The sequence below is a fragment of the Chenopodium album genome, chromosome 13 (genome assembly GCF_948465745.1).
Source record: "Chenopodium album chromosome 13, dcCheAlbu1.1, whole genome shotgun sequence".
In the NCBI taxonomy this organism is placed as follows: Eukaryota; Viridiplantae; Streptophyta; class Magnoliopsida; order Caryophyllales; family Amaranthaceae; genus Chenopodium; species Chenopodium album.
The window spans coordinates 23,878,767-23,891,595 of record NC_137846.1 but is presented as its reverse complement, the minus strand read 5'-3'; the positions used below and the strand labels follow the sequence as shown (position 1 = coordinate 23,891,595).

General features: G+C 32.9%; 1 protein-coding gene across 1 annotated transcript; it reads right to left on the bottom strand.

The window, feature by feature from the left end:
- Positions 1–8,905: 8,905 nt before the first annotated feature.
- On the bottom strand, positions 8,906–12,606 carry LOC145575400 (protein FAR1-RELATED SEQUENCE 5-like). The gene is made up of 3 exons (XM_081633276.1): positions 12,483–12,606; positions 11,559–11,855; positions 8,906–9,504 (listed from the first exon to the last, which is right to left on the bottom strand). The coding sequence occupies exons 1-3, from the start codon at positions 12,604–12,606 to the stop codon at positions 8,906–8,908; spliced, it is 1,020 nt and encodes a 339-aa protein (XP_081489402.1).
- Between the last annotated feature and the right edge of the window lie 223 nt (positions 12,607–12,829).

The window sequence follows — 12,829 nt, the reverse complement described above, 5'->3', positions numbered from 1 at the left end:
CACCCTTAGCCCCCCTCCCCACTTTCTGTGCGGTTGCCGGCAACCCCAAGAACAACCTTCCAGCCACCAAAACACCAATTACCAGGTGCGCAACCCACCACTACAGCAGCTTGCTGCTACGACCAGGATGAAGCCCAGCCATGGTAGCCTGCCGCCGCGGCCAAGGACGCATTCGTCGAACACACTCCATCCGCCGCCACCACCACTCGAAACTCCTTAATTCACCTCCCCCACTCTCGAAAAACCCCAAACACTCATCCTCCACCATCGAAAACCCTAGTCTCTAGGGTTTTAGGGTGGAGGAAGGAGTGATTCGGGGTTTATGGGAGGGAGGAAAGGGTTTTTTCGGTGGTTTATGTGGTTGCGCTAAGGTTTCGAGGAAGGGGGAAACAGGGGTTATGGCTGTGATTGGAGGAGGGAAAAAGAGGGGGTGGGGTGTCCGGCGCCTGCGTCCGGGGAATTTGGCCACTAGCAGCCGGAAGCCGGCACGGGTAGGGGGAAGGGTGGCTGACAGGGAGGGGGGAGGGGTGGTAGTGGCTGGTGGTTTTTTTATTTTTTTATTTTTTAAGTTTTTTATTTTCTTTTTAAATTTTTTCTCTTATTTTTAATAAATTAAATTATTAAATAATTAGATAATGGGCCCCACTAACGGAAAACTTAATGGAACATGGATGGAGGTACCAAAACTTATAATTTTACATTTTATACCACAATAAAAAAAAAGTTTTAAACGGGTGCTAAAATTCAATTAGGGTCATTTTTGAGGTATCAAAATTCAAAATTTCCTTTATTTATTTACATTTTCTTAATTTCAAATTGTCTTTTGAAATTAAACTATATTTGGTTCATTATTGTTTTACATTATTTGATGTAGGACCAATGAAATATTTGATGGTTTGTCGTTTGAGAAACCGATTTCACTCCTTCGTTTTTAATTATTGTGAAAAAATTGTCCTTATGATTAAACATAAACTAAATTAAGAAATGCCGTCAAACACACAAAAAAAAAAACAAAAAAAAACAAATTTAAAGAAATACTTCTGCTGTTTCTTTATAGTTGCAACACTTCTTTAAAATGAAAATGTCACAATATTTGCAACACACTATTAAAAGAAAGCTTTTATGATGAAAATTGTACTATTACCTTTATTTAAAGCTTATGTCCCACGCGATTACACTTCTAATAACCTCTTAATTTTAAATGTAATATATAATGTGAGATCCACTTTTCTTAAATACAATGATAAAGTGTGGGTTGCAACTATACAGAATTGGAGGAATTAAGTATTAACAATTTATTATATATTGGGTATATGTAGTGTGAAAAAGATATTTATTGTCCTACAATGGATAGGGTGCAATAGTTAAGAAACCTCCTTTAAAGGTCAATTAATGTTTAATATTTAAGAAATAGATAAATTGTGTAAACTTATGTGTTAAAAATTAAAATAAAGTCAAAGAAAATCCCCTAATAACTATCAATTATTCAATCCGAAAGACTTCTTAATAACTTTTACAAGATGCACGGTTTTTTTATATATAAATCTCAAGAAAAGACATTTTTCTTAGTTAAACTATAAGTTTTTTTAATTATTTTATTTCGATCCTTTTACTATTTAATATTTTCAGGAAAAAAAAATCACATAATGATTTAATTAGACCGCTATTGCCTATCAGAAAATTTAATTTCTATTTTCTTCAAATGTAATTTATAATGCCATTTTAGTTTTTGTTGTTAGTTTTGTGGCAATTGATTTTATTAAAAATAAATAAATTATAAATAAGTTATCAGTCGTCAGAAATTAGGATAAAATTTTAAGTGTAAAAATGATAATTTTTTTTAAAAATAATTTAAATCCTAAATCACTGTACGTTCTTTTTACACTTGAAATTAAAATTTCAAATCTCATTCGTTTATTTGCTTACGTGATGATTAATAAAATACTAATTCCTTTTTATTGTTTGAAATAATTCCCTTTCTTATGTTGCCCCTGAATGATTCCGAAAAATGTTGTTTTTATATAGGAAAAATTGTAAATAATAATCCCAACTTTGCTCTATTTTATTTTAATAATCCCAACTTTGGATTATTATAGAATAATCCAAACTTTGAGGGTTGTTTACTTTCTTCAATCCCAAACCGGTCAACAAAAATCAATGACCTGTTATCACAAGTTATGTGACACGTGTCACATTGTGATTGGTCCAAAAAAATTAAAAAAAATAATCAAACCCCCGCCTAGCTCTTCTCGTTTCCCCACCGAAATCCCAAACCCCAGCCACCTTAATCCCCTTACCCCACCGGAAAACCCACCCCAATCTTCCCCTTGGCAAGCCACTCATTTTCCCGTCTGGTCGCCCTTCCCCTTCCCCCTTACGCCACCCCGTGAGCAAACTCCCCCTTCTCCCTTGAACCACCACCCTCGTGAGAGCACTTCATGAGCATAATTGATGATATTAGATGCCAAATTGCTGTAATTGATGGTTGATTGGAGCAATTAGATGTTGAATTACGTTAGTAAATAAAGGTCGAATCATGAGTTGGCTTGCGGGAAGTTGGGCAGTTGTAGGTTGTTGAGAAGTGGTTTCGTGGTGGTAGAATTGTTGATTACAGGTGGTGAGTTGGTGCTGTGACAGTGCAATTGATGGTTAGGCTAGTGGTTGAATTGTTGATCGAAAGTGGTGAGTTTGGTGTTGCGGGCTGTGCGGGTTGTTTGGGCTCAGCAGGGAGCTGCTAGTTGTGCGAGCTGTAGTGTGTGAAATAGCTGAGCAAAGGGCGGCTGGCCGACGGGAGGAAGGATATGATTTTTCCGGTGGGGAGGGGATTGGGGTGGCTGGGTCCCGGTGGTTGGTGGGGCTGGGGTGGTCAGGGAAGGGGAGTGAGGCTGGATTTTCTAAATTTTTTTGATTTTTTTTTTGTTTTTTTTAGTTAATTAACTCTTGACACGTGTCATTTATTAAAAAAAAGAAATTAACCCTTTTAACATGTAACCGGTGATTGAAATTGAAGAAAGCAAACAACCCCCAAAGTTGGGATTATTCCTAAATAATCCAAAGTTAGGATTATTAAAAGAAAATGGAGCAAAGTTGGGATTATTATTTACAATTTTTCCTTTTATATATACAAGATAAGAAACTCACGCAATGCATGTGTGTGCAATATAAGAAACTTATGAGACTCAATTCTCCTTGTTATTCTAATTAAAAAAAAATAGTGGGTGCAAATTAAAAAACCACTAATAAAAATTTATTATGAAAAAAAAAAGTTTATTAAGAAAACAATTGATGAAGTCATGGAATTGTAGACTAATTTCATGTTATTTAATTGATTTACTTAGGTTAAGGTGTTGTATTATTAATTAAATAAGTAATAAGTAATTAAAGCAAAGAACCACAATTGACAGTTTACGTCGGTTCTTATTATATGGTTTGGCTGGAAAAAAAAAACTCTTTGTGACGGTTGTGTTTAAAACCACTCAGACCAAACTTCACAAAGTGACGATTTACTTCAAGTTGGTTAGGTTTATTTGCTTTGTATGCATGAATGACTGAAAAAGGTTATGTTGTTTTTCTATGCTACCAATTTTCAACGAGAAATGCATTATCATACTGTAGACAAAGGGTGTTCAAAAATAGATCCAAACTGAAAAAATGGACCGAACTACCTCGAACCGAATTAATCGGTCTGGTTTTCGGGTTTAGAAATTTATTTTTTCGGTCTTTGGTCCGGTCCGGTCCAAACCCTATAAAAATCGGTCTTGGACGGACCGATTTTTTTATTAAAAATGTGCGTGAAACCTTAAATAATGGCTAAGATTAACCTTAATAAGCTTAGAAAACTTTAAATTTATGAGCTTTTTTTGTACTACATATACAAAAAAAAGACTTTAAAGTGTAGATTTTCCTTTACTTTTTTCGAGTTTTTCATAAAATTATTAAAAAATTCTTAAATCGGTCCAAAGCAGTGGTCCGGGTTTTAGACCGATTCTTTTGGTCCTGTCGGGGTTTGGTCCTAGCTTAACTGGTCCAGTCTTCGGTTATTAAAATTTTAATTTTCGGTCTTCAGTCCGGTCTGGTCCGGTTAGGTCTTAGACCGATGAACAACCCTACTGTAGACACCTGATTGTGTCTCCCTAAAAACCAAACCCAGTGATGAGTACCCTTCACGTCTTTGATTATCGAGTTAGGTGAAGAGTTGAAGAGTCTCGTGAATTTTCCCTTTTCTAACCTTTCTTTAAATGTTTTAAACCAAAATCATTCATTTCATGTTCTTAAAATCATTTATTTCGCGTCCTTTTATAAAATCGTCCAAACCTGATTATTTTGGTTCATAATCTGGGCGCAAATTTTAAGATGCACCATGGTGCACCTATCGCCTATACTTTTGAACATTTAGTAAAACAATCTGAACAAATGCAAATTTTGAACATGTAGTCAAAACATCTGAACAACGCAAATTTTGAACATTTAGTTAAAAATTCTGAACAATCACAATGCATCACGCCTATACTTTTGAACATTTAGTAAAAAAGTTGAACAATCGTAATGCACCACGCCTATACTTTTGAACATTTAGTAAAAAAATATGAACAATAACAAATTTTGAACATTTAGTAAAAAAATCTGAACAATTGCAAATTTTGAACTATTACAAGTCAGACAAATTTTGAAAGAAGTTTGTCTGACTCGTAATAATTCTAAAGTTTTGTAATATAAACTGAACATATATTGTATACAAAATGAACATTTCTTTATAAAATATGAACATAAAAATTGCATGTTTATGTTCAGTTTTTGTGACGTGATCATATTTTTTTTTACTAAATGTTCATTTTTTGTAAAATGTTCAATTTTTTTACTAAATGTTCAAAAGTATAGACGTGGAGCACCTAGAATAGGTGCACCATGGTACACATGATACTAATTAATAATCTGGGTCCAATAATTATGTAGTTGGATGGGGCTTGAAAAGAGCTTTCCAACGATATATTATAAGCCCGAATCTGACTTAAAAGGAAGAAGTTATGGGATTATTTATGGCTAGACTCTAGTGTAGCCAACTTAACCTACACCCCTAATGAAACACTGCGTTTCACTCCTACCCCATACCCCACTCACTACCCCACACTCCCCAATAAAAAACCACCAGTAACTTCCACTACCCCACACACATATATATATATGAAAAAAAAAATAATTTGAAAACAAATAATCATTTTCTCTCTCATCCTCTTTCTCCATTTTCTCTCTCATCCTCTTTCTCCATTTTCGCTACAATCTGCACAAATTAGTAAGTAAAATTGAGTAAAATGTCCGACATTAGAGACGAAATTGAGCAATCGCAACAAATTTCAGCAAGTACAAACCAAAATCAAAAGAGTAAGTATGAAACAAGTTTAGACTTGAATACTTCAGAGAAAGAATAATAAATGAATTGAGGTTATACAAAATCAAAAGCACTGTTGGATATCAACAGGTATTAATGAACAATATGGATTGATAATATGTTCATTTACAATAATGAGTATATATAATAATATTGTCAATTATGTACAGATTTTTTTTCCAGTGGCCATATCTGCACATTTCTATCTTCTATGCATTGATCATATGAATGAGACAATGCATATAATTGACAACAGAAAACTGCCACAATATCAAACAATTGCTACAAAGTACCAAAACCAACCACAATTGGTGGTAAGTATATTGTTTAATTAGATATTAAAATGATCATTTTCATTATACAACATGATCAATATTGAATATTAAAATGATCATTTGACTTTTTTTTTTTTTTTTTATATGCTGCAGTTAAAAGGATATGCAAAATACTTGAAGCAATTGGGATATGAAGATGCAAATTCTATTGAGAATTATAAGGTGGTTTTGCAAAAAATGAAGTGGAGGAGCAACGAAGATCACACAAACTGCGGAGTATACATTATGAAACATATGGAGACTTTCACTGCTGATCCAAATGAAGAATGGGTTAGTGACTTAAAAGCGAACAATGTAAGTAAATTTCAACAAACAAAAAAAAAATTACTTCATGATAACTTTATAAGACATAATGATAATTTATATAACAATTAATGTTCATGTTTATAATAAATTATTTTCCTAAAACAGGTGAACCAAATCAGAAATCTCAGAGTACAATACACTGCTCAACTAATGCTGAATGAAGGAAACAGGCAGTCACAGAGTAATAGAAGAGCAACAAGAAGATTTGCAAAAGCTTAATACAATATGTACACATATAGATAAATATATGATCATACATGTTTGATATTTTTTATAGACATAAGTTTTTTTTTTTATTGTTCAAGTATAGGAAAAATTTATTAACATTTTAATATTGACAGATATTAAAGTTTTACATAATTTTTCAAACATTATACATTAAAATTGCGAGTTTTATATGATTTACTATATTTACCAATTTTGATCATTTTCAAATATAAATGATCACTTTTGAAGCCTAATAAAAATGTTAAACTACTGACTATTTACGAAAGTAAATGATCACTTCCAAAAACCTAAATAATCATTTATAAAAGGAATAAGAATAATTTTAAACAAAAAGGTTCTCATTGCATACTAAAAAAACTTGGAGCAACTTGAATCTCTTTAAAGTTGAGACAATTAAAAATGTTGATAGTTATAAACCAAAACATAATTGTATACTGATTTACTCTCTTTATTTACCATTTGTAGCCAATCTCTTAGCCACAATTGTATCAAAAAACGCTAATGACCTATCATATTTGGTTGAAATCTGTGGAGAACCGCCTTGAATACTTCTTGAAACAGTAGGAGAAACTTGAACATTCCTTGAACCGCCTTGAGTACTTCTTGGAACATTAGGAATAGCTTGAACATTCCTTGGAATAGTAGGAGTAACTTGAACATTACCAGAACCGCCTTGAGTACTTTTTGGAACATTAGGAGCAGCTTGAACATTCCTTGGAACACTAGGAGGAACTTGAACATTTCTTGGAGCTTTTGGAGGATTTTGAACAACTCTGGAAATTTTAGAAGGAGCTTGAGCATTGGTTTGAGCATGCACAACTGTGGGAAATTGTACATTTCTTGGTTTCTTTGGTGGAAATTGAGCATTTGTTGGAACATTATCAACATCTTGAGCAATTGCAGCACCTTGACCAACATCAATAGTTTTACCCTAATGATCAAAATTAAAACACTTAATGATCAAATTCAAAATACTTAATGAACTTATACGAAAATAAAAGGTACATAAATAATATTTCACCTTAACAATAGAGGATATGTCTGGATCAACGGTAACGTTTGATTGGATAGAGCTTTCTCCATATTCCTATAATAAAATAAAAATTATAAAAATTACAAAAATATTATAAACACAACTTAAATTACTGGAATGAACAACTACAAATACATACATAATCATTTACATAATACCTGTTTAAAGTCATTTGAAACACTATCATCTGAAGGGATATCTTCTACAATAGCTGACTTTTTATTACCAACCTTGAAAATAAAATAAAAAGTAAAAATGTTTTAAATATCACTAAATTTAATAAAAATAAATAAATAAATAAATAAAGAAAATAACTTAATATTTACCCGACCACGTGGATTTTCAATCACAATTAACTCATTGGGATCAGTAAAAGAATTAGCATAGGAGATAGGACACCCATTCTCATCCAATTCCTAAGGTAAAACAAAAATGTTCAATTCTTGGACATAAATAATCAACCACAAGAACATGAATGTTCATTATTACCTGAATAACTGCTTGACCTTTAGATCTTTTATAAGGAGTGTATACTGACTTTTTCTTCATCCACTGACCCCTGGCTTTGTTATAAGCCTTCTCTAAATTACTCTTAGGCCTATAATTCCTCTCACCAGTAGGTCCTGATTTTGGCGGATTCTTAACTTCATGATCAACAATTTCAATACCTTCAACCGGTTCACTAAAATCAATAGTACCTGTAACACTCTCAATCTTTTCTTTTAAAACATTGAAAAAACATTCAATCTCTGCTCTAGCATTCAAAGAGTGTTGACAACTTGTTACCAACTTAACAAGTTTCCTTAGTGTTTGTGTCCTCCAAACACTTGTGGATACTACATTAGAATTCAATGTAGGTTCATCAAGGCCATGGCTACACATGGCAGCCTTAGTCCACCTCTTACATATATAGTCATCTGGAATCTTATGAACACAATTCATGTGATAAATTCGAAGAGCATGAAAACAAAGCAAACCCATCTCACTAAACAACATGCATGTACAACATATTATATGTGTTTCTTTATTAAAAACAACCTCATGCTTAATTATATCTTTCCTAGGTCTCCACAAATGATAATAATATTCAGGAAAATTCATACCAACATCCTTATGATCACAAGCAGTACCCTTAATGAACTCTTCCTCAAAAAGCACATAAGCTTGAATTGTATACAATGATCTAGCATGAACAAGAATCCCAATGTATGCAAAGGCCAAACGACGATTACCTCTGATTGTATTATAATCTCTCCCTTTTTCTTTGCTTCTCCACTCTTGAACCACATCGAGAAACACTTGATAGAAATCACATAGACCTTGTGTCTTGTTAAGCCTTTGAGAAACTGATTTGTTAGTTGTCTCACTACGTTGAGATGAAAGCACACCTCCAGACCAATGTTTCTTTGAAAAAGCTGGACACCACATCTCTTTAATTTTATATAAATCACTTAACCAATCAACCTTTGCACAGTCATATTTCATCAACATTATGTAAATCAGACATGATCATTAAGAATAACAATAATGATCATTACAAATAAACATGTATAAACCACTAAATGTTCATATTTTGTAAACAAGTATAAAAATTCAAGAATAACAGAAGTACCTTTTCTAATAAAGCTCAAATTCAGCTGGAGTTTCACAATACTTTAGCAAATAACCAAATAAATCAGTGAAACCATCCAAAGATCTCAATGCCCCAATGTGTTTCTTGGAATTTTGTTCAATATGCCACACACATAATCTATGATGAACACCTTTGGGGAAAATATTTCTTATACCAGCTGTAATTGCTTGAGCTTGATCAGTCATTATTATAATAGGACATCTCCTTCCCATAGAAGTTAGAAAATTATCAAATAACCACTCAAATGATTCTGTTCTTTCATTAAGTATAAATCCCATGTCAAACATCACATTATTTGCATGATGATTCATACCAACAAATGGAGCACAAATCATACCATATTTGTTGGTCCTATAAGTAGTATCAAAGACTAACAAATCACCAAAGTAATGATAATCTCTCATCATCCTTCCATCTCTCCAAAAGAAACTAACCAATGCACCATTTTCATCTTGTTCAAAATCATAATAGAAATCTGCTTCATCAATTTGTCTCTTAGCAAAAAATTTGATTAGTTGATTGCTGTCACCTCCCTCAAGCTTAGCTCTCTTTTCAGCCGAAATAGCATTATAAGAATCAAGAGCTGTAAAACAAAGATTAGGAGACCCTCCAACCTCCTTCTTCAAAGCTCTCACACTACTAAAATTCGGCCAAATTGCGACCGTCTCTGACGGTCGCAGATTATAGTAAAAACGGTCGCAATTAGCAATTGCGACCGTCAACGGTCGTAAGGTGGTGGTCGTTATTCACGTGGTCGCAAAAACTCATTTTTGCGACCGTTTGACGGTTGCAGATTTTTTGCGACCGTTTTTATTATTTTCAGCGACTGTTTAGAAAAGGGTCGCAAAAATAAAAATTGCGACAGGTAATATCAGCGGTCGCAATTTTGGAATTAGCGACCGCCATAAGCCGTCGCTAAAATTTTAAAAAAAAACAAAAAAAAAAAGAAAAACCACCTGTAACCACCACCCACTCACCCTTGACCCCACCGAAACTAGATCCCACCTACCCAAGCCACCACCACTGCCCACCTTAAACAACTACTATTCGCCGCCCTCTACCCACCACCACCTTCGCCCACCTTCAACCATGAATACCCACCACCACCCACCCACCCTTAACCCAAAAAAAACATAAATTTATCAAAAAAATCAACCCAGAAATTGAACCAACAAAAACATCCAATTAAATCAACAAAAACAACCCATATAATTTCGAACAAATTTACAAAAATCAAACAAAAAATCGAAATAAAATGCACAAAAATTAAATAAAAATCAGCAAAAAAGACGAACACAAATCAAACCCACAAACACTAAGCAAAATTCGAACAAAAATTCAACTCAAAAAAACCCACAACAATTCGAACAATCACACAACTTCGACAAAAATTGAACCACTATTTGAAAAAAATCAACAAAAATTCGAACCAAAACTCAAACAAAAACACACAAAAATCGAACCAAAACTCAAACAAAAACACAAACAAAAATCGGAAAAAATTTGAACAATCATGGAAATTAGAGAACAAAATAAAACAACAAAAATATAATAAAAATTCAGAGAAGAAATACATACCTTTCACAAAATTTCTTCCTCTTTAGGTTTATATGGTCAAATTCGACCATAAAAACTCAAGATCTGGAATTTTTATGGTCGAATTTGACCATTAATACCAAACTTTGACGAAAATACAACACTACAATTCATTAGTTGACATAAATACTAAGAAAAAGATAAAATGAAGAAGAAACAAAGATGGAGGAAGGTGAGAAAAGAGAACGAGAAGGAGAAGGAGAAGAGGAAATAGTACGGGAGGAAATTTAGAGAAAGAGAAAGAGAAAGAGAATTAGAGAGAGGAAGAACGTGAGAAGGAAAGAGAGGAGATACGAAAATGAAGGAGTAGAGGCTGTGAAAATATTAGGGTTAGGGTGAGTTTTAATCTCTTTTATACCCTTTTTTTAAAAATAAAAAAAATAAAAAAAAAACACAATTACGACCGTCTCTTTGACATTTACGACCGTCTCAGAGACGGTCGCAGATTTTGACATTTACGACCGTCTCTATGACGGTCGCAGATTATGACGTTTACGACCGTCATAGACGGTCGCAGATTTTGACATTTACGACCGTCTCTTTGACGGTCGCAGATTATGACGGTTACGACCGTCAAAGACGGTCGCAGATTTTGACATTTACGACCGTCTCTTTGACGGTCGCAGATTATGACATTTTACGACCGTCTTTGACGGTCGCAAACGGTTTATTTTAATTTGGAATTATTTTTAATTGTTCAAACATCCTAGCGACCGTCTAAAAGGCTAAAAACGGTCGTAAAACGGTCGCAAATTTGCGACCGTGTTCAAAGCAGTCGTAATATTGCGACCGCATAAAAAACGGTCGCAAAATATGAATTTTGCGACCGTTTTTCTGACGGTCGTAAAAAAACGGTCGCAATTTAGCCGAATTTTAGTAGTGTCAAAGAATCAAAAAATTTAACTCCACTCAATCTAAGTATAGAAATGAAATTAATATGTTCCTTAGAAATATCCCTTTGAGACCTTATTAAATATCTCTTGTCAACAGGAATCATTTCATGATTATGGACCATCTCATGTCTTGTACATGTATATACACCTGAACGGTCAATACTAAACTGCACAAAAGCTAAGCAACCAGTCCTTATATCAAGTCTCTCATAGGCCCTATTATTCTTACACTTATCATCTCTAAAACCCTCATTTGTACAAACAAATCTTTTCATAGAAAATGAATCATCTCTTCGCCTCTTACTTTTTCCAATTCTATTTCTAAAGCCCTTTGTAAATGCATATTCATTAAACATTTCATAAGCTACATCTTCAGAAGGAAATTGTTTCCCAAAAAATTCACAACTAGTTACTTCTTCAAAAATAATAGCATCCTTTTTTTCCACTGCAATAATAAAAATATAACAAATGAACACATACAATAGCAATAATGATCAATTACAATTATGAATTTATAAATAACAGTACAATAACCACATGTAAAATGTTAATGATTATTTAACATTACATAAATGAACATCTATTTAAATGATAATGAAACATATAAATGAACATTTATGATTACATACATAATTATAAATTACATTTACTACACATATAAACGTAAATGAACATATAATATGACATACATGAACATTATTTTTATACGACGCAAAATACTAATGAAATTTTATAAAACTATAGATATTCATTAAAATGCACAAAACTGGAAAAAAACATCAATCAAATAACAACATTACAATTAAAAACAATAGAATCACAACAGTACAACCAAAACTATTAATAAAAAAAATCATCAATCACAATGAGATCAAAAATTATAATCGAGTATTATATAAGTTATAATGCATACAATTAGCAAAACTATCAAATCGAAAATTATAATTGAGCATAATATAAGATATAGTTTATACAATTAGCAAAACTATGAAATCAACAATTAAAATCGAGCAATTACACACGAAAAACAGAGCATAATCAAAATCCATTGATTGAGTGACAAATAACTCACATTGATTCGTAAACGAGTCGAGTAAACCAACTCCAGGAGGAAAAATAGAATCACACTCACGATCAAACGCAATTGAGCTATAATTACAGTCACGATCAAACGCAATTGAGCTAGAAATCTCCATGGAAGCAGAGGGAGAAAATTGGGGGAAAATAAAAAATGTAGGACAGAGAAAATGAAACCAGTAAAATAAGAAAGAAAGAAAGAGGAAATTAGGTTAGGAAAATCATTATATAGTTGCTTGAATAGAAAGTTAACGAAAATGAAAAAAGAAGAAAGAAAAAAAAATGGCAGAAGATGTAAAACGACGTAGTTTAGCAGGGGGTGTAGGGAAAGATACCTAAACT

What these genes read in the sequence shown, in the direction of transcription:
- LOC145575400 (XM_081633276.1), bottom strand. Translation starts at nt 12,606, where the DNA reads ATGGAGATTTCTAGCTCAATTGCGTTTGATCGTGACTGTAATTATAGC. An exon ending in CGACTCGTTTACGAATCAAT is followed by an intron (nt 11,856 to 12,482) that starts GTGAGTTATTTG and finishes TTATTATTGCAG; the next exon opens with TGGAAAAAAAGGATGCTATT. An exon ending in GTTTAGTATTGACCGTTCAG is followed by an intron (nt 9,505 to 11,558) that starts GTGTATATACAT and finishes TTTGTTTTACAG; the next exon opens with CTCTTGATTCTTATAATGCT.